The following is a 24,556-nucleotide window of genomic DNA, read 5'->3' on the forward strand; positions in this document are numbered from 1 at the left end:
AAAGTGATTTGGAGGCCTCCATCATTGCTCTGGTACCAGGGTAGATCCATCCAGTATTCTGCCTGTGCAGTGAGGAGTCGAGAGCAGGGAGAAAAATCTCAATCCATCCAGCCACAGGAGGCATGCTTACAGGATTAGCTGCTATACAGAAGACTTAGAAAGCGTGGTCTGAGCTCACCTTGGTAGCAGAGAGACAGGGTAAGAACGTAAGACCCCATCCCTTGAAGCACCAGGAGCAGTGCTGGTTGACTGGAGGTGCAATGAGGCATTCGCTTTGCAGAGCAAATGCACTTTGAAAGCCAGTGGCTAGACAGAGGGCAAGGAGAGGGGCAGATGTACGCAGATCTGTGCCCCCCATCGCTTCCTGCTGGTAGCCCAGCGGTGCGGTGACATGGAGGGCACAGCCCCCAGGAGCTGTCAGCTCCGTTGATCGTTCTGGCAAAGAGCATGTTGGTGTCTCCTCCTAACCTCTGTCGTTAATGGGAATTGATATTGGCATCCTGCCTGGGCCATGCGTGGCTGGGGAAGAGGTTTCCCAGGTGTCTTGCACTTGCAGAGCTCTTTAAAGACTGGCAGGGATTAGTCTCTGAGAATTGACTAAGGCCAGGATTCTGCAATGATTTGTGTCCCTGCTTAACTCTGCTCTCTGAGTAACTTCAGACTCTAAAGAACTCCTCAGGCTGCAGAAAATCACATGCACAGGTCTCCACAAGCTCAAAGCCTGAAGATTGAGACTCAAGGAAATCAGGCTGACCACTGATTAATAACGATTTTACCACTGATTTAATTTCCCTCTTTCTTGTTCTTGACCAAGCTGTAAAATTCTTCCTAGTGTTTGTTTGTTGAAATGATTTGTTTGTTTCTCCAGTGAGTAATTCTGTGTCTGACAAGCGTTTGTGAACAGCCCCAGTTTGTGATGTGTCAGTTAGTTACGTAAGTTTCAGGATTCTGTTCTTGTCTGGCTTTGAAACTGGCTCTCGGTGACCATTGAAGCTTAAAATTAGATTTTCACAAGTATTTGCACTTGTAAAACACAACCACTCAAATGTTCACTGAAAGTAAATACAATACGGGTCGTGGATATTGTCAAATTGAAATTCACCAGTGCATTCCAAAAATATTGGGGGACAATTATTTTCCAGTGCTCACTGTGCTGTAATAAATACCATGAACGTCTGCCATAAGGTTGCTCACCATCCGTATCAAGGTCACCAGTGGGAGCTGAAAGAACATTTTGAAGGCAGGGAATGTTATTTTTTCAATTTCTTTGGGAATACTTTACACCAAACAGTTTGAAATACATACATTTTGAATGCCAGTTGCATATATTTAGATCCAGGGATCCCAGTTAACCCTGGATTAAAAATGCCTTGCATTTCCTCCAGGCACTGCAGATGCTAAAAAACAAAGCTAAGGCAACAAAATACCCATCTAAATATTATTACGTAACATTATTACAGTACAAGAGTGTCTGTTTAAGATATTGCAGTGGGAGAAGTTTTAGAAGCTTTGTCATACAAGCCACGAAAATAGCTGTTCTCCAACTTTTTCTCTGGGCACCCCATTTGTCAGCTCGTGATCATGCTTCTGCAACAGAAATCCCGTTGGGTTTGCAACCCCGCGTGTCTGGGTCGTGACTAATGCTCTGGGATCCGCTGCCTCAGAGGTAGGACTGGCCTGGGTTAGGCTGGGCGAGCTGTGAATGAGAAGCTCTGGGACCTGTGCCAAGCTCTGCCACAGATTCCCCGTTTGTCCTTGTCATGCCTTTGCTCTCTGCCTCAGTTCCTCTTCTCTCCTACAGGGAAAACAATACCAGCAAAGGTGGAGCTCAGTCTCTGAACACACCTTAGCCGCTTACTCCCTTGGTGCAGGTGCCATCAAAATCACATGAAACTGACTGAAATGAGTAGAAATAAAACAATATGTACTCAGCATAAAATGTCCACGCTGAGGTCCCAGATTTGTTTACTGTATGCCAGTGAGTAATCCCCAAAGAGCTGCACACGTGAGAGATGAGCAAGCAGATTTGGTCATAAAGCTCTATATGCCTCTTACTGAGGCTGCTGATCCAGGCACAGGTGATGTTAGGACATAAGTTCCTGTGACCTAGGATTTGTACCGTGCTACAGTGTGTGTGCTCTGGGAGAAAGCTTTGTTTCCAAGCCACATTGAAGACTGCCCAGCCCTTTAAGTAGACAGAAACTTATTATCCACATACTGAGCTGCTGCAATACCGGTGCCTGACAGGAGGAAACATGGGCTCTCCCGTGTTGTGTCCTCTCGGGTCACCCACAAACATAACTGTTTATGAGGACTCAGAGTTCAAATACCACTGTGTGTACTTCTCTGACCCCAAATCCTTTCCCATAATTTCTGACAGTAAGGCGTGCAGATCTGAATCTGACTTACAGTCAGCAGAGAGAAAAAGGCATTTCTGGAGTGTGATTTGGCTTCCCTGAGATAGCTATCTAAAATGGCCAAGGTAGAAATGTGATCTAGCTCAGATACCGGTGTCTTCATGGTAGGAGCTCAGACTTCAGCAGGAATTCAATTTGTGAATTACTTTTTATTTGGAAGTAAAGTCCCAGATTTGGAGTATTTTCGCCTAAGGAAAGCTATCAGCAACTCATCAGCCGTGGGTGAGTGCAAGTGACTTCATCTTAATTAAGAACTGCCAACCCTGTCTTGATACAGAAGTGCTGTTTCTCATGCAACTCTGGAAGGAAAATAAAGCCTAAGACACCCCAGTAGAAGGGGTGGTGGGGACAGTGGTGGGATCTCAGGAGACCTGCCTTTGACTTTGTAAATAACCTTGAGCACCTCGGTTTATCCCAACCTCACAGGTTGCAAGTCTACCTCACAGGGTGCAAATTCTCTGGGAAGAGTTTGGTCTTCTAGGCAGATGTCACTAGTACCACAGACACTTGGAGAGCTGGGAGACATTCAGCAGAAGCAAGAGAGTTGGAGAGTGGTAGGAGATGCAATATAATTGTGACCCATCTTCATGGATCCCCAAAGTTACCAAATTCCTTTTGCATTTAGAGAGCCATGCTCACATCTATTTGCTATCAGTATCAAAATAAAACACCCGTTCAGATAATTTTTCCCATTCCAACACCTTTTTAAGTTTTTGACTCTAATTACATGAAGTAGGATCTGCCTGCCAACCACACCTGTAAACTCAGGGGACCTGTAAACTCCGCACCCTGACCACACTGCTGACAGAAAGCAGTGCCAGAATGTCACCAGCCCAGAGTCTTCCAGAATCTGTCCCTGTCACAGCTGTCAGCTCCAGCAGGACACTGAGAATTGAATGCAGAAGCTTTGGCTCTAGATACAAGCACTCTCGCCACTTGAAGAGAAGGCTCTTTGGCTTCAGTCTCCAGCAGTAATAAGTAGCAGCCACTGTGCTTCGGAATTGCACAATTCTTACACCCACTCACGGCTATTCACAATTTGCTCTACAGAGCCCTATAGGTTTGATTTTTTTTCCTGTATGATGGGCATAAATGTGACAAGTGAGAGGGAAGAGCATCATCAGCTTAATTTATTTCACGTTTTGTTTAACAATCATGGGATTCATCAGATAACATCATTCTCTGTGTATCGTTTGACCTACAGCAGTTTGGCACAGTTGGAGGTTGCGTTCTGTCCCTTAAAAGGGATGTCCCATACTTCAAATAGGTATATGGGAGAGGAGAAGCAATCAGTGGTAGGCCTGAGCTGTACGGGGAGAGCAGACCTCTACTTGGAAAGACGGGATTGTCTGTGGCAACATTTTAAACTCACTATTGTTTGTTAAGATGGTCATAAGACAACAGATTCAGCTAACCACCCCAGTGCAATGGGCTCTATGCTGATAACATTTATTTCCCTTCCCATATGGCGCTTGGCTTTCCTGCAATAAACCCCTTTGTACAGTTTTATCTCCAGAGAGGCTTGTGGAGGACAGAGCAGGGGAAGAAGGGAATATTGTACATTAAATGTACTTCAAATGATGTGGCTTTGACAAGAAAGAAATAGACTGCATTAAGCAGGTGGGTGCTGCCTTGTACGTCTCACGGCATAAGAGCACACATATGGCAAGTTCTGCAGAGCAGTTCATCAAGAACTGCACATCCAGTTTGTAATGTGTTTACATAGCCTTGCTCTCAGGAAGGTTAATGTGAATTAGTTTGTAGAGCAGATTTGTTAAGTGCACGGAACTCCTGTGTGGATGCACTGAGGCAGAGTTCAAGCTGCTGGGATCCAGCTGGCTTTGCCTTGCTTCCAGGAGCTCCTTCAGTTCTGAGCTGACCCCTTTGCGAGGCAGCTGAGAAAGTGTGGGGTGACCTACACTGGGGAGGAAGGCAGACTCTAACAGCAGAAGAGTACATACGTCGGGGGCTGAGAATTATTTTGAAATCTCTGCTCCAGCTGATTTCCCTGTGTGTGCAGACCCTAAGACAGCGGCAGGAGCTGGTGCTGCGACACCCCCCAGCCAGCACAGTCCCAGGGCAGGATCCCCCCAGGGCACAGAAGCAGCTGTGGCAAGGGAGGGCAAAGACCACCTCCGTACCTGCACCGCGCTGTGAGCTCTCTGCAGCAACCAGTGATCCAAGCAGGGCGTTCAGTACCCAGTCGTATGAATAATAAGAAGAGAAGACCTGAAAGAAGTAACCATGTGGTGCAGGGGGCAGCCACTTTGACAGCAGGCCAGAGCATAAGCCAACCTAATAAAGTGAGATTATTTCAAATGCATGCAAATTCAGAAAGCAATTCAGTGACCTGAATTCTTAAACTGCAGCCAGCTGACTTAGACAGAACTGAAAAGAGAAATGAACAGAAAGTCACAGCTAATTTCCCCTGTGTCTGTGCGGAATTTCAACAACAGAAAGCTAATTTTGATTATTTGATAGGAGAATTATTGTTGAGTGCTGGCTCTTTTTATGAAATCACATGAGCCTTTCTCCCCATTCTTTTGTGTGCTATCTGCAGTTGAGGAAAATCTGACTTTGCAATTCTTTATTAAGGGAGAAACATCTATTAGCTTGGTTTCCATAATTTCACATACCCCACTCCACTTCAAAGCACCGGCAGCTTTGTTATAAACATCTCGTAGGCTTTAAATATCTTCTTTTCTCTCCTGTATTTAGTCCACTGTTGCAGTGAGGAAAATATGGAGTTTTTAGAGCACACAACACTCCATTAATGTTACTTATTTCTGTCTGACCATGGGAAAAAACCATACTGTGCTAGGAGCTGTACAAAGAGGACAAAAAGGTGAGTTGTGCCATGGAGACCCTTCAGTCTAGGTCCTTTAATTTTACTCCTGTAGCACCTAGACCTCCGCTCCGCAGGTTGCCACACACCACGTGCTCTGCAGAACCCCTTGTGAGTGGAGTCTTGCCCCGTGACACAATCAGGGCAGCTTCTCTTCCCTCAGTAGAAAGAAGGAGCCTGAAGCTACCTCAGAGTAAGCAATGGTGGGGAGCTGGTGCTTGAGGTGGTTGCAAGGTGGCTTCTGTCCCAGCTCCATGGCACCCCGGGGAGCTCTGGGACTTGTCTCCAAGAGAAAGGTTGATGAGTAGGAGTTTGGGGAGTCCGGAACATGGGGTGATAGAGATGGGTAACATGTCACTGGCTGTAGGATGAAGAGAAAGTGGGGGTGGTAGGTCTTGCTAAGGAAAGAAGGAGGGTCAGGAGTCAGGAAATCAGGAGATGTGGGACTGGAAATGGTGAGTTGGGTCTGACCATGGAAGAGGTTATTGGGGCAGACAGGACAGGTACTGTTTAAGAGACAACTTGGCCCCTGCTTCCAAGCCTTGCTTTGGTTCCTGCACTGGACTAGGCTGTCCCTGTGTGCGTCTGTAGGTCAGAGGTCTGCTGAGGTTGAGGAGTGGCCTTCCACGAGCTCACATTAGTACAGATCGGGATTTTGAGTGAGCAGGACCTGAGCTTCTAAACAGTCCACAGGTGCATTAAACAGATTCAGTGCTCTGAGGCAGAATCTACCTAGGGAGATGTAACTGCCTGCTCCAGAGGAAGTGCTAAAGCAACATATGGCAGGGAAAGGTAAAAAGCGATGCTTTTCCCCTCGAAAATCAGATGAGAGCTCTAGAGACAGATGTGTGGCAGTATTCATCCATCAGACCTTCACCTCAGAGGACCTGGGTGCAGATCTGAGCAGTGCTTTGCAGGGTGAACTGGAAAGACATGATCCAACCAGGAAAAGGGGAAAAACAGTACCCTCTGGAAAGGCAGCCCTGGGAATCATCTGTTAGCAAGGGCCCCACGTGAAGTTGCATAACCTGACTTTATGTTTATCCCTCTCTGTAGCCACACACACTCTGACGTATTTCCTCCTGCACCTCTCCCCTGAGCTCTGCCAGAGCAGTTGCTGAATTGGAATTAACTCCCTGTTCTCTACAAACCAACATTTTTGGAGAGTGGAATTTGGTGATCAGAAGCCAGCCACCTAGAGAGGCTGGGCGACCTAAAAGCCTCCCTAACCCTGGCAGCACGGGCAGCTTTCCTGAGGAGAGGTCCCTGCTGCTCCAGAGACATCCTTTCACCCCACGGCCCAGACCCAGCACTGCTTGCCAGGGCTTCCCAGTTCCCGAGCTGGCAGCACAAGGATGTCAGTGCCCTTCGAGTTGGTGGAGCGTGGAATGCTCGATGTCAGAAAGCTTTAAACTCTGATTAACCATGAGTACTGACTCCCGGCAAGCCCCCAGTCCTCAGCCTCTGCTCACAAGCAGACCACGTCCGTTCAGGAGCCCCTTCCTGAGCAGTTTGCAGGGTGCCCATCAGGGCTTTGCTGTCCTCCTTCACACACACATGCAGGCCAGTCCCAGTGCCGGGCTTACAGAGAGCAGACCTGCAGACTTGGCTCCTGGTTCCTTGTGCCCTGGTCCCTATTTTTGCATAAGAGATGTTCCCACCAGCAGAACCTGAACACTCCAGGTCTCGGGTTGGCCTCGGGCAGGGTCACCGTGTGTGTGTAGGCTTCTCCAGTGCCAGGACTCCAAGGCAAACATCCTTTACATTTTGACTTGTCCAAAGCAAAAGTTCTGCTGAATTTCCAGTTCAAAGAATATGTCAACAAAATGCTATAGGTTAAAATTACAGCTTTCTTTAGAATCTCTCTAAATTTATATAATATTTTGGGGTTTAGGAGAAATGCATGGATGGGTTGTTTAATACCTGAGATTCTGCTCAGCACTTTCTGTGGGGTAAACAGCACAGAAGGAGAAACTCCAGTAGCAGCCAGCCTCCATAATCACGCCATGATTAGGGTGAAGGGGAAGCTGGAGTCCCCTTTCCTCTCTCCTAATGAAGCCTCTCCCTGGCTTAGCAAGAACACAGGGCTATATTGCAGTTCACCGAGTATAGCTGTAGGTTGCAGAACATTGTTTTAATTAGGGTTACACAGAGCCAAACTAATCAGCCTTTCAGTCTTCAGATTGCTGTCTTGTTTGCTCTCCTTTTGAGGCTGGTGCAGTGAAAATCCAGACAAGGAAAAATGAATTTGAAACTGAAGCAACTTCATAAATAAGATGGAAGGGGGGCAGAAATAATCTCAGAACCACCAGCCCAAGCAAACTGACTCCCACTGCCTCATTCTGCTCTTGGCTTCTGTTTCATGCAGGACTTCAGTCAGACCTGCCAGGAAAATGTTTTTATGCCAGCAGGGCACTGCTGTGTGCCTGTTGTAATCTGGTGCTGGCTGGAAGGAGAGTTTTTCTCCAGAAGCAACTAATCAGACTTATATCAGGGTGTGGAAGCATCATATGAGTGATGCAATTAATTAGAACAGTGGAAACAGTTAATATTTCAGTCTGCTAACCAGTTACGAGTTTGAAAAAATTATTTTGAAAACTCTTTTCCCCTTCAGTAATTGAAAGAACATTTTCAGTATTTTCTTTTAATGACCTGGAGCTGAAATCTGAGACTTTCTTGGGAAAAAAAGACGAGGAAAAATTTGATCTAATGAAACAGTTAATAAATTCAAGTTGGGTTCAGAAAAACAGTAAAATGTAATGTAATTCCAAAGGAAAACTGAAACGTCCTGTTTAAAAAATAACAAAAATAGTCATTCCAAGGCTTTTACTGGAATTATTTTATCAACGTGACACAAATTTAAGGAGCTCTGATCAAACCATTTTGCAGTAAATCGTATGTACGTTTGGAAAATGTTAGTGTATTCTCCATTTAGTGATCTGCCAAGGAAACCAGTCTGCTGTTGAAGTCTTTCCGTGTTGTCAGGAGCTCCAGTTATGAAAACATCAGTCTCCTCAATTCATCCGTGCAGCCCTGATTAACATCGCAATGGGTTCTCGTTGGAATTGAGGGCAGCACTGGAAATGGCAGGCTATTCAAGCACAGACAAGCAAATCAGAAGCCAAAGACAGGTGACATGGAATTAAAAGAGCGAGATGAGGTGCAGTGATGGAAGCGCAGAGCAGTTGCTGGTATCGAGCTTTTCGGAAAGCTGCACTAGCAACATCTGCTGTTTCTTCTTCTTCTACCCAAGCTGTCCCTCCTCAGCCCGGTTCTGCTACAAGCTGTTATCAGGAAAGCAAATGCAGCAGGGCAGTTTTTTGCCTGTCTGGCTCGAACTCAGCATGCCGTCTCCCATCCACATCCTGACCTTGCAGTTGTGCAAGATTCCCCATGCTGGGATTTGTACCTTCAACTCCAGAAAGAAAATGATTACAAACCTGCAGACTGAATTGCTTTTTATCTCAAGTGTGCTGGCCAGATTTTCTCTTACCTGTCAATTTATTTAGATTGGTTGCTCTTTTTCTCCAGACTTGGAGCAGTTAGCATTTTTGTTTCTGTTTAAGCAGCATTTTGTGATCTAATTTGTTTGTGAGTGGGTGTGTGCTTCTAGAAGACGCTGCCTGGAAAGTAGTGTTTGTGTAGAGTGTGACCCTCTGCTCCTTCACTGCCAAAATGCTCTGACTTTTAAAGGTTACATTCGTGCTCCGCTGGCGTGCTTGGCAGGTAGAGGCAGGCTCTGTTTAGGGGATACCTGGTGCTGTCCATGCCAGCTTGTTATACAGTGAAACGGGCGTAGTATAGGTATTGTACACAAACATTTCAGTGCGGATGGGCTCTCCAGCCCCTGTAATGGCATTAGTAGCTCTGAACACTGGCTGCCTTCAGGTCTGTGTTCTTCCAGAGCTCTAAGATCCATTCCTGGCCATCTGCCTTTCTGCTTTTTTGGAGGGAGTAATCAGCAGCAGGTAAACCACAAAACCATTAGGTATCCCATAGCTCTACCCACAACAGATACGTCCTTAAAACCCGGTCAGCATTTTGGTTTGGTTTTATGGTGCAGTTCAGCCCACTGGAGGGGTTGACCATGGAGCTGTGGATTTTAAGCTTTACCTGCTTTGAACAATTGCATAGCACTATTGCATAGCACTCAGTTGTTAGAGCCCACACCTCCTCCTTTATAAGGAGAGAAACGCTTGATTTTGAAAAGTACAGTGAAGGAAAAACTACAATTACTGTCAGATTGCTCCTTATCTTTTTTTCTGAGCTTGTCTAAAATCACAGTATCTTGTGGGGCTTTCTGGAACCAAAGGGAATGTTTCTTATCAGCTTCCTTCATCTGTGAAGTTCCCTATAAATCAGTATCAAGTCACCTCTTGTCCGAGAGAAGCTGAATACGTAGTACTCACCCACAGATGTTTTTCAAGCCTGATTTGTGGATATTTTCTGCACCTTCTCCAGCTTTGCAGGTAGACACTAGAACTAAAACATTGTATACCTTCCTAGCATTGTATGTGGTAGTGACTAGAATCTCTCTTATGATTTATAAATTCCTCCTTATTTCTGCAACAATTGCTTCCCCTCTTTCTTGTGGTAGCTTTAGAACTCAGCTAGTTATCTTCAAAACTCCCTCATGTCAGAGTTACTTTTAGGATACCAGGATACCAGTTACTCTCCTCTGAGTGTCATTCAAGTCCTTGGCTGCCAGATGTTTGAGTTTACATTTGGCTAGAGTAAGAATCATGTCCTTCAGCTGTAAGCCTTTTACCTGTTACAGATGTAAAAGATACACCATACAGTAAAAGAAACAACAGTCTGGATGTCATCTGCATGCAAAGACCTGAGACCTCAGCAGCATAGGATTGAAAGGAAATTCTTCTGGAATCTCACTGGGAACTAATACCAAGGTTGCAGTCCACTCCTAACCATTCCTTCTTGGAAACTATCAGCTGGCCAGTTTAAACTAGAATGCCATATGGGACAAATTAAATACCATACTGTGGTTTTAGTTGGTAATAACAAGGGCTGACTTACTTTGAAAGCAGCGATTTCATGAGAGTAGAGACAAACTTAATGGACAAGCCTTTGTTTGCAGCAAACTTGTTAATGGACAGGAGCAGCACTGCCAGCTTTTAATTCTTAAAACATGCCATGATTTGGGGATTAAAGTACTGAAAAGAGGCCCCTCTGGTTCCCCAGCAGCTGGCAAGATGCTGAGTGCTTACCCTGGTACTGTACAGGAACTCAAAGCTATCAGAACCAGCAGAAATGACATTTGAATCGGAGCAGAGGTTTGCTAGTGGGCCTGAGGAAGCGTTTGGTTTAAGAGGAAGGTTAGTTCAGGTTTTGGTCTGATCCAAACCAGCCGGCATCTCGTCTAGAGGTGACCCTTCTTAACCCCTGAGCTTCAGCTGCAGAATGAGCTGTGTGCAGACACACAACCAGGGTGCACAGCTTGCTAGGCTGAACCCTTCACATCCAAATGATTGCAATAAATAAAAGCGAAAAGGAAGCTGATAGGCAGGTGCTGTCATCAGTTCAAACTGGCATATGCTGTCAGGATAGAGGACCCTTGAAAAGGCAAGAAGAGAGGATCTAATCCACACCAGTTTTGTAAGAAAACCATTCAAGCCAGCATACACCAATGCCTTACAAATCAGTGCTGGCACAGTTACCCATGCACAGACTGTTACGAGAACCCAGATACAAAAGTCGTTACACAGAGTGCCTATCCACATCACAAATCCTGTCCTTTGAGAAGGCATTTGTGCTCTGGTGAAAGGGCATCGCTGGCAGCATCTCATCCCCCTGCTTCAGTCCAGGAGAGATCATCCCTTCAGTGCCAGGTGCACACTCAGGCCAGACAAACTCATTATGCCACATTTTCCAGCCCATTGAAAAGGCAAAGCGCTGAGCTAATATTTTGCTGCAGGCTAGAAAGTCCAGCTGGAACATGAGGTTTGCTAGCCTGCAGTTTCCTTAAAGTTTGGGCTAGAAGGGCACAGCCAAATAATGGTAGCTGCAGCGTGTCTGAGGGCTCTTACTTGGGCCACCTGGGCTTTTCCAGCACGTAAAGTCCTGCCCATTTTTCATAGAGAAATTCCATTTCAACTAGAAACAAATGTTCGACTTCAGAATGAGCAAGATGCATGAGACAGATGATGAAAAGACATGTCTGGAGAGTAACTGACGACTCAGGAGACTGCACTGAACTTGTGTTTCTGAGGTTTTCCTTTGCAAATACAAAAATTACGGTCTTTGGTTTCCTGCTCTTTTTCTAAATGGAAATTTAGATTATGAGCTGCAAAATGACACTCTTCCAGATTCATAAGCTTTGCTACCGGTCTGCCACACTTCTCAAAATTGGCCCTACTGTCTAAGACTACGTGTCCTGCCAGGCAGTTTTATGGGACCTTGATGTATGTTGATCATACCACAAAAGCTGAAGAGACGGTGTTTATCATCTTGTTGCTGGAGCACAAAGACTGTATGCAGAGCCCATAATGACAGTGGAAGGGAGACAGTGCCAACAACTCGAGGAAGGTCTGGCAGGAAGCTTTGAGGAAGCCTCCCCTACTTTGCCATATCAGAATGACCCTTTCTCTCTTCGCTTTCCCTACAGGTAAGAAAAATTCCATTCTGCTGCATAAAGTCCAGCATGACCTCAATTCAGGTGTTTTCAACTACCAAGAGAATGAGATCATCCAGCAGATTGTGCAGCACGACAGAGAGATGGCACACTGTGCTCACAATGTCCAGGCTGCTGCCGCCGCCGCTGCCGCCGCCGCATCCACCCCCACGCCCGTCATCTGGACTCCACTGATCCAGGCACCCCTGCAGGCTGCAGCAGCCACCACTTCTGTCGCGATAGCTCTGACCCACCACCCGCGCCTCCCCACAGCCATCTTCCGGCCCCCGGTGTCCGTCCTGGGTTCCCTGGGGCAGCAGTCCAGCCAGACCCCGAGGCAGCTGAAAAGGCTTCAGTCTCTAATCCCATCGGCCGGGCCTTCCGCCGTCGGCTCCCCCTCCAGCACTCCGTCCCAGCTGCACACACCGGGAGCAGAAACCCCGTCGTCCTCTTCCTACCACATCCAGCAGCTCGCAGGATACTCGGCCGCCGCTGGCTTAGGCCAGTTCCAGGTGGGATCCCCTCCTGCTGGCTCGAGCCAGACGGGTTTGAGTGGTGCATCCTCCGTGGCACTGAGCCAGCTCCAACAAGCACCGTCCGGATCACCTTTAGGGACAGCTCAGCCCACCCAGCAGCAGCAGCAACAACAGCAGCAGCAGCAGCAGCAGCAGCAGCAGCAGCAGCCACCCCTTCCCAGCAGTGGATTCGGGCACTTCCAGCAAGCCACAACTAGCTCCCCATCAGCATCACTCACCCAGCTCGCATCGAATTCACCCCCCGGCCTTCTCAACCAGTTCCAGCCCACCACGAGACCACTGCAGGGGGGACAGTTACAGCAGCTCTCAGGCAGTGGGACTTTGGGGGGAATTAATCACTTCCAGCCCCCTTCTTCTTCCAACTCGCCATCCGCCAGCCTAAGCCAGCTGGCACAGGCCTCTGGTGGGCCGTCCTCAGGCCTGTGCCAAACACATCCAAGTGCATTAGGGTCTGTAACTGGCACGATAGCCCAGCTCCACCAGGAACGGTCGCCTTTTGCCTCCATGTCTCCTCTCCAACAGTCTGGCATCGCCTCTCCCTGTTACACCCCTTCTGGCCTTAGTCCTCCTACTCAGAGCCCAGTGGCAACAAGAACTTTTCAGTGTGGCCCTTCTGGGGCCTCAGGCTCTCACGGCTCTCTGCTCCTGCCTCAGACGGCCAGCCCACCTCTGCAGATCCTGCAGTCCAAGAGCACGCCGCCCGTGCCGCCCGGACGCCTGAACCAGGACATCAAGTTGATTTCTGCTTCCCAGCCATCTTTGCCCCAAGAGCTGGCTCAGACACTGAGCCAAAGTTCTCATTCCTCTAGAGAATCTGTTTCCAGCTTCTCTCCTTTTCCTGGTGGAGGGACTGGACTTCTCGGGAAGCCTTGTAGCTCAATTCCTGGGCGCGTGACTTTACCACGTCAGATGTCCTCAGGTTCTTTACCACATCCGCTGGTGTTTGGGGCCAGCGCTGCGGGCACTGCTTCCCTGACTGCTGGTGGGCGGAAAGAATCCATAGTGCTCACGGGGGATCTGGAGCCTGTCAGATCCAAACTGCCCTCCAATTTGTGAGGACTCCTTCTGAGAGCTGGTTATGTCAGCCGTGCAATTCGGTTCCCAATTAGACTTTCATTAATCTTTTTTTTTTCTTTTTTTTAATTTTCCCTCTTTTTCCTCCATTTCTTTTGTTTAGGTTTAACTGTGATTAGAAACAAACAAACAACAACAAAAAAAAAAACACACGAAAAACAACAAAAAAAAAAGAAGATAACCAGGTATTCTTAGAGCTATAGATTTTTGGTCACTTGATTTTATAGAATATTTTAATACATGGAACAAAAGGATATGAGCAAATTTAATCCAACGAGGTAACACACAGACGAGGCGTGTGCCTGAGCTGGAACATGTGAATGATCAGCCATAGAAGCCACCAAAAAAGGTTTTCCTGTTGAGACAAAGATCCGAGGTTGACGTGGGCCAGAGAAGGGAGCATCAGGTCAGGCCCGTAGCTGGTGTTTTTGGGACAGCTCTGGTTGGCCTCAGCTTAGCACCACTTTGCACCAGCCTGGTGCACCTGAACCTGGCCTGTGGCACTGAGACATGGGGGGACTCAGATGGCTCATCGCGTGCATCAGAAAGTTTTACTGCCTACCAGGTTTTCTCCTGGGATCAGCAGGGCGCAGAGGAGGCAAGAAGAGGGGTGAGTTTCACTAACACAGTCCCCTCTGGGGGTTTCAGAAGGGCTGAGTTGTTTTTTTGGACTCCATCTGAAGAAGAGGAGGGTGACCAGGAGATGGATGGATGGGCCTGACTGCAGCTTGTTGTCTCGTTCCACCAATGCTCTGAGGGAGAAGTCCCGTCGCTGCCAGCCCGCTGGCCGCAGCAGAAGAATCACAGAACCACAGAATGGCTGAGGTTGGAAGGGACCTCTGAAGATCACCTGGTCCAATTCCCTGCCGAGCAGGATCACCTAGAGCACCTTGTGCAGGATGGCAGCCTCAGCATCCCTGCAGTGTGCACAGTGTGCGTGCTGCCCTCCAGGCTGGGGCGTGCAGAGCAAGGGAGGGATGAAGAAAGGCAGCACGTTAATCTTCCCTCTCAGTCTCGGTGTCTCAGTGTCCATGGGCTGACTGCTCTGAAGAGAACCGGGTAGGGTAAGATGGCAAGGTGGGGTGCAGTTGCCCCGGCCCTCCTCCTCCTTAGCCCAGGAGAGTCTGAGCTCGGAGGCACTGAGGGCAACACCAGTGCCCAGCCAAGAATCCTTCAGATTTGCAACTATGTTCATACCATTAAAACAGATTAAACCAGAAATTCGGCCAGCCGTGGTCCATGCTTCTCCTCTGATGGGGGAATCGAAATCGTTTGCTTGATTTCACCAGCAATAACAGCCTGCACCTGATTGATTGGCTTTGGTCTCGCCCTGCAGTTGCAGCATCACCGGACACATCTGGGGCCTGGCAGGCACCTTGAGCTGGAAAGTTTGGGCTCCCCTGATTTAAGGCAAAGTGGGATGAAGACAGAATGGGGCCTTTTGGTGCACACAGCACTGAGAAGCTACAGTCTTTACCTCTAGAGCAAATGTCTCCTTTTCTTTTGATTCTTTCGTTCTCTTTGGTTTTTCCGTAGGCCAAGAGGTGTCTCCAGCCACCTCACTGTAAAGAGTCAGGTGCTCAACTTTTCTAACACTTGTTAGAAACCCTTGTCCAGCTTCCCTCTGTTTCTAGCTGTCTTGGAGTCCCTCCAGCCCACCGAGGGAAAGCGGAACTTCACGCAGCAGTGCCAAAAAACTTAATATTATCACAGTAATGATACAGGTCCATACAACCCCTTCTCTTACCTCCTTCCCCCAAAACCACTGGCTGACAGTTGATTTTTATACCGAATTGTTTGCAAAACTCTTGACATGTGCCTGTATCTTGAATGTTGCTGCAAGCATTACTGGGCACTCTTGCTTCAACGTGCTTTGGTGGCTCAGAATTCAGATGTAATCAGCTTTGGTCTTCCTTAAAGGGTCAGGGGAGCTCTTGAAATGTTTTTTTCTACTAGCTACATACAACTATGTATGTGTGAGTGTGTGTGGAGGGAGGGGTGTGTGTGTGTGTGTGTATAGATTTTTATATATATATCTATATATACACACATGCTTTTATATATATATAGTATACAGTTATACACATATGTAGTCTATTTATGCACATGTGTAAGCACGCACACACACATACACACACACACACACATTTATATATATATGTATCTCCTAGTTTTAAAATACATGTCAGTTTTGACCCTCCTGTAGGACTGATTGGCAGGTGATAATTGTAACGCATAGCTCCTGCTTTTCCAAAACATGTACAGGTTCATCTTGAAACAGAATCAGTTGACGGAATTGAAGCAGAGTCACAGACCCTCTCATAAGTTCAAAGGTATGAGTTCCTAGAGGAAGACTCACGATATCCTTTCAAGTATTATATTTGTTTTAACAACCTTTTTTTCCCCGTATGCCAGAGGGCCCCCTAGAGCGAACATCTCAAGAGGTTGGGAGTTAAGCTGTTTGGGTCTGGGGCATTCGATACAAGCGGGTGGGAAAGGTCTTCAGCCCAGCAATGCCAAGCCCTCGTGGATGACTGTCCCGTGACTGCTGCATTGGTACTTGAATCTCAACAACCCCTGTGGACACTCAGACAAATGGAGGTGCACAGAAACACCCTGAGGGCTGTCTCTGGTAGACGCGCGTTCCTTCCGCCAGGCCGGTGAACATCCTGCGTTCGGTTGGGTTCCTTCGCTTTGATTTTCACGGGGGTGCTGTTTGATTTTCCAGTTCTTAGCGGTGCAGTAGCCAATACTGAGTTACTCCGACTGGACCCCAGTCAACACTAGGCTTGTCTCAGTAGGTGGAACTATATTAATTATTATTGTTATTTTTTGTTTTATTTCGGGGGGAAGGGAGGGAAGAGTTCTAGGGGTGGGGTTTGCAATATAAAACACACAATAAAAAACCTTAGTAAATAAAAAAGTAAAAACCCAGCCCTCTGACTTGCTGTCTGCTTTGAGTGTTGAAATTCAGGCACTGTGGGAGGAGGTTTCAAGAAGAAAAAAAACACCTCGTTTGTCATTTCAGCCCTCCCTGCCCTACTGGAGAGAGATGATGAAAGGTTTTGTCTCACTTCCTATCTGTATTTTCCTGCTGTTTTCACAACTTTGGTGGCATGTTTACCTGCTGCCACCTCTCCACCTCACACATGCCTCTAGGCAGTGTATGGTAAGCCACTGACAGTAAAATTTCTACGCTTTTGCCTACACTTTAATTTTTAGCAGTGCAAAGGAGAAACCTGCCGGTTGTTTTGCTAAAAGTGTACGAGATTCCTTCACAGAACTGACAGATCTGAATCTGTGGCTGACTTTGTGAGCCTCAGAGAAGAGCTCAGGGAGCCTTTCCGCAGGATGCAGAAGTTAACAGCTTGGTATCAGGACTATCACAGAAAGCGCATGAAAATCTGGACAAAAAGTCACCATTTCCAAGTCTTAAATTAAGCTCGGTGATGATGCCAGAGTCAGGACCTGAAGTACTTTTGGAAGGTAAAACTAGCCTCAAGCCTTATCTTTCACTTCACAGCCTTATCTCTCATTTCCCTCCTGTGAGATCCTTTTAGAGTCTTTGTCCAAACCCAGCCTAGGAAATGGGCACAAAATGGATTGCTGGGGTCTGTAACTCACACCGCAGCCGTGTGGCCTCGTGCCCCTTCCTCAGAGCCTGGTGAACACAAAGCAAAGCAGCCCAGCTGCTGGCGTGTGTCCTGCAGCCCGTGGCAGCGAGGTGCAGCCGGACATCCTCCTCCCTGCACCAGGAGCCTCCCCCCTGCCTTGCTGATCGGCTCACGTTCAGTTTTCTTTCTCTGAAATCTCATTGCCTTGGTTCCTTCTCATCCCATGGCTGCATTTAGCCCTCTAACCTTACAGCTCACCCAGCCTCTGGAAGGCTTTAATTGCTAGCATGTGAGCACTGTGTCCTCCTTGCTGGGATGAGAACAAGGTCCTGGATGTTCTTTAATCAGGACTCCCAGTGCCAGAGATGGCATAAATAAGTAAATAAATGAACAGGAGCCCAAAGGCTGTGAATAAAATCAGGATTTTGCAGAGAAGGATGCTCAGGGACTCGCACACACTTCCACCAACACAATGCAGTACAAGCCAAGCAGGATGCTCCTTTTGGCTCTCTCCTCCTGCTTCTGATGGTACAGGAAAATAGGGGACCCTGATGGTCTCCCTCCATCAATCCTCTGACCTTGTCTGGCTGTAAAGGAGCAGAGCTGGTGAGGAAAGAGCAAACCAAACCTTTTCATCAGAAAATGCCATTCCCTTGAAACCAGACGGCTCTGCCCTGGAAGGTCAGTTCTCCTGTGTTTCACAGAGGGAAGTGCAGGCAGGAAAATACTTGGTTTGCCTTTCAAAATAAATGCCTGCTCCAAGCTGTCTTACTTTGCATGCCGTTACCATTACGGAGGAAACGGGCTGAGAGTCAGTCCTGCTCTATTGAAACATAAAAGAAAATTAATTATACTTCACAGAAGATTTGGAAACTTCCAGGATTTTCATGAAGGAAGGAAGGGCTTGGAAGGGCTTGACTGGTTTAGCCTATGCACTGCTGCCTCCTTATCTCACTGGAAGGACTCGAGACTGAACTGGGACTTCGTGGTACACACCGGCAGTCAGGAAGAAGCTGTGCAGGTACCAGAGCCAAGTCACCCTCCCATCCAACAGGGTGGTTTCTCTGCCTCTCTGCAGTGCCCTGTGAAGACCCAGCCTGCTGGGGTGGGGACTCAGAGCAGGAGAAGGCAGGATCTCAGCTCTGGGGATTTCTCCCTTGTCCCAGAAAACAGTCCCAGCCTGGCTGCCTGCCCCACTCACCTCCCAAAGGCAGATCTTGGGGTAGGGGGGTGATTAGCCCAAAGGGGGAGGGAGGAAAATGAGGCCAAAGCTGCACTGAGAAGGGGCTAGGGCTGGGGTTGTGCAGGCAAACAGCTGAGTCCTTTTTTTTATCCCCGCTGCAAACCCCAGGAGCTCACAGCACGGTGCTGGTGAGCGCAGAAGGCCACGGGGAGCCTGCAGGGTGCTCCAGCACGTGCCCTGGGGAAGGAGAAGGGATTTGCACCTTTATCCTTGCTGGAGGAGCCACCAAGCTCAGAAACACAGGTTTAAATAGATGAGTACATCATAGTGTGTATTTTATTTAAAGTAAAAAGAACCACACCCTGATGTCAGCATTCACTCCGTCACTCCTCTGGGGCCGAGCACGTACCCGCCTGCCCGCGGCACCACTGAGCTGCACACTGCGTGGGCCAGGCTCTGCGTCCCCACTGCTCTGTGGGGAGGGAAACCAGCCACAAGGCAACACTCCCACCCACGTGCAATCCACAGCAGATAAAATACAAATTAAAATACCAATTAGCTTTGCTCTAGGCCTGCAGGATCACCCTCTGCTGCCCCACCACCTTCAGGCAGAAGAAGGAGGAAAAAGCATCCAGGCAGGAGGTCCATACCCTCAGGTGATGCGCTGGGCAGAAATCTTTCCAGCCTGGCCCACCTCTGCCGTGTACCTCGCTGGGACAGGGGTACAGAGCAGGAGCACAGCCCCCAGAGGGGCACAGGGAGGGAGCAAAGTGGCTGGGGAAGCCCAGGGAGGGAAGGGCGAGGGACCAGGGCATCCTCACCAGCCCCGGTGAAAAGCTGACCAGGATTTTCTGCTTCCCGTAGGCGAGGGCAGTGTGAGAGCTTCACGGCTGCTGAGCCGGAGACAGCACCCGAGGAGGCAGGCAGGACCTTTCCCCTCGCAGGTAACTCCTCCTGCCCGGCACTGCTGGGTGGCAGCCACCTCTCCGAGCCCCAGAGAGCTTCATCCTCGCAGCCCCTCTGCACAAGGCAGCTGGGAGAGCCCACGCAGTGTGCCCTGTAGTGCTGCGTCCCCTGCTTGCCCCCACACACACCCAGAGCCATGCTGGGTGTTGTGTGTGCCTTAGGCCCCTCCACCAGGGGCCACAGCCTCTTCGGTTTCTGGGCTCAAACCCACTCTCAGAAACCCGCAGAAGGTCAGCCAAGCCTCGTAGGCACGTGGTGAGCAACGCTACCCCCTTGCCAGTGCATCGCCTTGGCTGCCAGCACCTGATGGGAAGGGGAGGTCGCCCTGCCAGAGCTTGTGCTCTGCTCCCAGCGATTCCAAGGGACTGCTGTCGGCCTTGGCAAGGCGTCTTCAGACAAATCCCCTGGCTGCCTGCTGGCTTTTTCCCTTCTGGCAAAAAGGGGGTGACTTTTCACACATGCACATTGCCTTTTGCCACTGACAACCATTTGCTCACCAATTCCAGCACCCTGAACCTGTGCCTAAGCCCCACTTTGACTTTAGGCTGGGATTTCCAGGGAGCTGAGTATGGTACTGCCTAACCTGACAAATTAAAGGGAAAAAAAAAAATCCTAACTTTATTATGCCACTTAAAATTTGCAGGAAGGTAGATTGATTTTTTTTTTTTTAATACTCTTTTTAAGGAGTGATTGCAAACCAGCTGCCTTTCAGCCTCCAGCTACCAGCTGACCCTAATCACTAGCAATGACTGCTCTGCTCAAGTCCACCTCTTAGCAGGCACCTGATTAGAAAAGACACTGACTGAAATCACTGGGAAGAGGTAGAGGCTCTTTCATGTTCATGGAGGAGAAACAGCAGCTTGATAGCTTATAGTGGGAGCCCAGCAGACAGCAGGCCCTTCACAGGACTTCCCAGGCAATCTCTTGCCCAGCATGAGCTGTGGCTACTGCAGCATGCTCAGGGCCAGCTGCCTCCTCCAAAATCCCCCAGACAGAGGGGACAAGACTTGGGAACCCTGCGTGGCTCCCAGGAGGGGAACAGGAGCTGCCTGAGGCTGCAGGCAGTGCCAGGCAGGAAGGCGTTAACAGCATCTCCAGCCCTGCGTGCCCGAACCTTCCCCTCCCTGGGAAGCTGCTCTCCCTGGCTGGGCTGTAAATTAGACAGCTCCTCTGGGTTATTCCCCCCACCTCCCTTCAGTTTATTTTTTTTATGCACCTGCCTTCCTCAGCTGTGATGGGCACGGCTGGGGCTCACCTACGCACGGCTCGCAGCACGAGCACGCTTGCTCTGCCCCTCCAGCTCCATCAGAGGTGCCGTGGGTGGCTGGCAGGAGGGCACGGCCACTTGCCCTCCCCAGGCCCAGCGCTGCCTCTCCGGTGCCCTGTCCACCCACACTGGCCTCCTGCTGCGGCCAGAGGCTGCTGTCAGCTCCGTCCCCACGCGTACCCATCACTGCCAGCTCCTCTCCGCAGAGGCTCAGTGCTGACAAGCCTCTCCCCGCACCACGGGGGCCAGCACGGCCCCTGGGGGGGCTCACCAGGGATGGGAGCTGCTCTTTGCTCTCTCTGGTGCTCCGTCAGTGGCCTGGCACTGCTGCAGCAAACCCAGCGGAGGTAGGAGGGACCCGGGAGTGACTTTTTGTTCTTGGGAGGGCAGGAAGGATAAAGGACAGGGCTTCAGCACTGCTCCTTTGTGAGCACTTCTGCACCTTCCCCTGCATTGCGAGGGGCTCAGCACCCCAGCCTGGGGTCACACGCTGCTGGCCTGCCCCGTGTCTGCAGCTCCTGCCAGGCAGGAGCAGTGCCCCTGATGGATTATTGGCCTCCCTGCTGCCTCAGCCCTCTCTTGCAGCTCATGATTTGTGGCAAAAATCGAGTGCCAGGACAACTTGATATTTCATGTCATTATAAGGCTTGTGCTGCCGGAGAAGCTGTGGCAATGGAGGAGGTGCACACCTAGCTCTGGGAAGGGGCTTAACCTGCAGCTTTTAATCAGCTCTACCAAGAAGACCCCAGAGAGCACCTACAGGAGCTGCAGATGCCCCAGGGACCAGCAGGGGCACCTGAAGGCACTTGTGCAATGACACATGACATGGATTGTTTTCATCCCCCAGCAAAACCGTCTCCAAAATCAGAGGATTTGGGTTCAAGCAGTATAAAAACAAGCAGCTGCCTGTCCTGGGGAGTCAGGGATATCCCCTGGGAGCCCGTGAGTCACAAGCACTGGGGGCTCAGCATCCATCACGTTTGCCGTGATGCTGTTGTTTGCTTGCTGCGTTTTCCTCAGTCTCAGTGCCTCGGAGCACATCTCACGCAGCTCCTAAATCACCGCAGGCTGGAAATGGCTGCCTGCACCCCAGCCTTCATCCCCTGATGCCAAGCCCCAGCTCTCCAGGCCCACCTGCACGCGAGCCTGGCTGGCTTGCAAAACAGAACCAGCCCCCAGCGCTGGATTAGACACCTGGGTTAATGCTCAGCACCTGGGAAGGGGCTGAGGGAGGGAGATGGGAAACACCTGGGGCAAGGGGCAGGCTCCAGCTGGCTCCTCGCAGGGAGCAGAGAGCTCCTCCAGGCCTGGCTAGGTAAGAGCAGCAGTGGGGATTTGGGGGTGGCTCCCTAGTTGCAGCACACTTTTGGGGGTGTGGGTGGCCCTGTTCAGCCCTGGTAGGAGCAGGGCTGCTGGAGGTTGTGAAGGGGCAGCAGCAGGGGCTTGTGCAAAGGCTGCAGGCTTGGTATTAAGTGGTTGGGAGCAGGCTGAGCTGGGAAGAAGCACCTTGTTTACCTGGGGGTAAGAGAGGCCAGTGAATGCTGTAGGATCAGGGAAATCAGCCCCGGGAGCCCCTGTGCAGCATCTCCTCGTGGGGCTGGGTCCCTGGGGTGTGGGGGTGTTGTGAGGGCCACAAGGCTGCAGCAATACCACAGCAGGGGCAGGCAGAGATGGGGGAAACCCAGGATGAGGAGGGCAAAATGTGACTGCCAGAGCAGTCCTGCTGCCCGGGGCTGAGAGCGTTTGGGAGGTGACACTCCCACATCACTGATAACACAGTGGCAGCCCTCGAGACTGAGGGCTTCTGGAGGACAGACAGGACCAGGAAGAGGTGCAGGTTTCCTTGGCAGCCACAGATTTCTTTATTTTTTGGCCATGAGGCTCCGAAGCCTCACTGCGGGCAGGCAGGAGGTGGCTCGGAGCAGTGCGTGACCGGGGCTCTGCCTCGCAGCAGCTGCGGGGGAACCCCTGCACCGGAGGGAAGCCGCTGTCAGCATGGAGCTTGGCTGAGTTAAGTGGATGCAGTTCCCATGGTGATGGTGCCCACAGAGGAGCAATGTGGCCTGGCGTGCTCCTCGCGTGCAAGGAGGCTGGGAGGTCGGCCTCGGGGAGGGTGTGGGGTGGGAAGGGGCTTTCAGGCACGTGGCTGCCCCCAGGTTCCCTGGGGAAGCCCCTTCCTCTCGCCCTCCCTGTGAGACGGGGTCAACGCTTTCCAACCCGCTCCCAGCTCTGCCTGCTGAGGCTCTGCTGGCCAGGAGCAGTGACGGGGGTTGCTCCTTTCCCCCTCAGGCCTGAAGCCCAGGACAGAGGCCCTCACCCCACCCTGACAGTGCGATGGAAGTACTCGAGCTGGACGTGCTGGCAGCCTGAAACAAAAGGGATGCAGCAAAACCACCAGGCATGGGCCAGTGGGTGCTTTCCCCTTGTCTGGAGCCTGCTAGGTGTGAGTAGTCCTGGTTTGGATTAAGTTAACGTGGTGAATTTATTGCTACATCTCTAGCACGTCTCAGTGAATTCTCCCAGCCTTTGCAGCAGTGGGGTTGCTGCTGTTTTAACCGTGGCTGTGCTGAGCCTGGTTCACATGAGCAGGGTTTGCAGACACCAGAGCAGCACCACCCTCCTGTTTGACAGAGGGTCGGGTGTCCTGAGACAGCCACAGCCAGGTTGGGAATTCCCTCCTAAGAAATCACCGAGGAAAATTAGCATTTGCTCTGAATTGCAGTCCTCTGAGAGTTGTCTCTCTCGGCCGCTGTCCTGACAGAGAGGAAGGTCTGGAGGAATGGCAGCACGTACTGGAAGAGAGGAGGGTCTGGGGAGAGATGGGAACTGAGGGAAGAAGGTGGGGCAACAGGAGCTGAAAATGGGGAATAACTGAAAAAATGAAAACAAACAAAAAACACTAAATTCCGCTCCCCTGGAGGACAGGGGATAGGTTCTTGGTCAAGTGCAACTGCTGCCGGGCCTGCCTGTAGAGGGGAAATGGGCCTGGCATCTGCATGTGTAGGGAGCCCTGAGCAGGGAGCTGAGCTGACTGGTTCAGGACACTTTCCCCTACAGCAAGTTTCTTTGCTCCCCCTCATTGTATTGGGTTCACCTCCCAGGCCAGCTGCCACATTCAGGCTTTTCTTGCCTGTTAAAAAGGCAGGTTCCTGGAGCCACCATCCCCTGTGCGGTAAGAGCAGGTGTAACCTGACCAAACCCTATGGTTGGTTAGGGGAGAGCTGCCCCTGCAGAAAAATGTACCAATTTAATGGTTTTGGCCAAGGTAATTTAGCTAAAATCACGTCTGCTTTCATAGGAATGATCTTATTTGAGCTGAATGTTGACTTGCTGGTAGTTTAAAGCCAGCCTTAATTCCTGCCTTAAGACAGGAGGCTGCTTTTAATCGGAGAAGTCTGCAAGTGTTGCACCAATTTACCAAAGGTGTTTGAGTTGCTGCGAGTCAAACCTTTATGCCTATGTTGGAAGCATAAATGCTATCAAGGAAGGACACAGTGAGGCAGGAAGAAACCTAGTTTGCTGCAGGAGCTCATTACTATGCTGCTGCTAACAAAAGAACATCACTAATTTCAGTCTCCTTAATTAATGTAGGCTGAGGAGAAACAGTCTCTTCCAGGTAGATGCAAAAAATGGTGTGTTTGTGGTTTTGCTTTGCAGCTTTGCTTACCAGCAAGTCATCGCTGCCATCTAGTGTCCTTGCCGTGCACTGCCCAGCCTGCAGAAGGGCACAAATGCAGGTGTTCCTTCTACCTGCCTTACAACAGACTACGTGGCCCTCAGAAAACCGCCACCTTTCATCTGCCTTGACCTGCAATGCGAGTACCCGAGGAAATTAGCTGTGCTGGCCAAATAAGAGGTGGTCTTTCACTTCCTAAGAGAGAGGTTAGTAAATAGAGGTCACATTTTTCTGCTGTGTCAACTCTTTGTGTCTGCATCTCAGCTGTGCCTTGTGGCACTCCCAACTACATCACTAACACCTTTGTTCCCAGCTCCCTTACACCTCTCACCAACTCTTGCCTGACTGAG

At 49.9% G+C, this 24,556-nt stretch overlaps 1 protein-coding gene across 1 annotated transcript in view; it reads left to right on the plus strand.

Annotated features, from left to right (window-relative positions):
- Positions 1 to 13,482, plus strand: part of HCN4 (hyperpolarization activated cyclic nucleotide gated potassium channel 4) — a gene marked incomplete at both ends in the record, with an annotated part of 98,702 nt that extends 85,220 nt beyond the window's left edge. Inside the window, one exon of the mRNA XM_082769022.1 lies at positions 11,885 to 13,482. Within this exon, the coding sequence (XP_082625148.1) occupies positions 11,885 to 13,482 (1,598 nt within the window). The remainder of the gene's footprint in view (positions 1 to 11,884) is intronic.
- Between the last annotated feature and the right edge of the window lie 11,074 nt (positions 13,483 to 24,556).

Source organism: Aythya marila (genome assembly GCF_965140915.1).
Source record: "Aythya marila genome assembly, chromosome: 11".
In the NCBI taxonomy this organism is placed as follows: Eukaryota; Metazoa; Chordata; class Aves; order Anseriformes; family Anatidae; genus Aythya; species Aythya marila.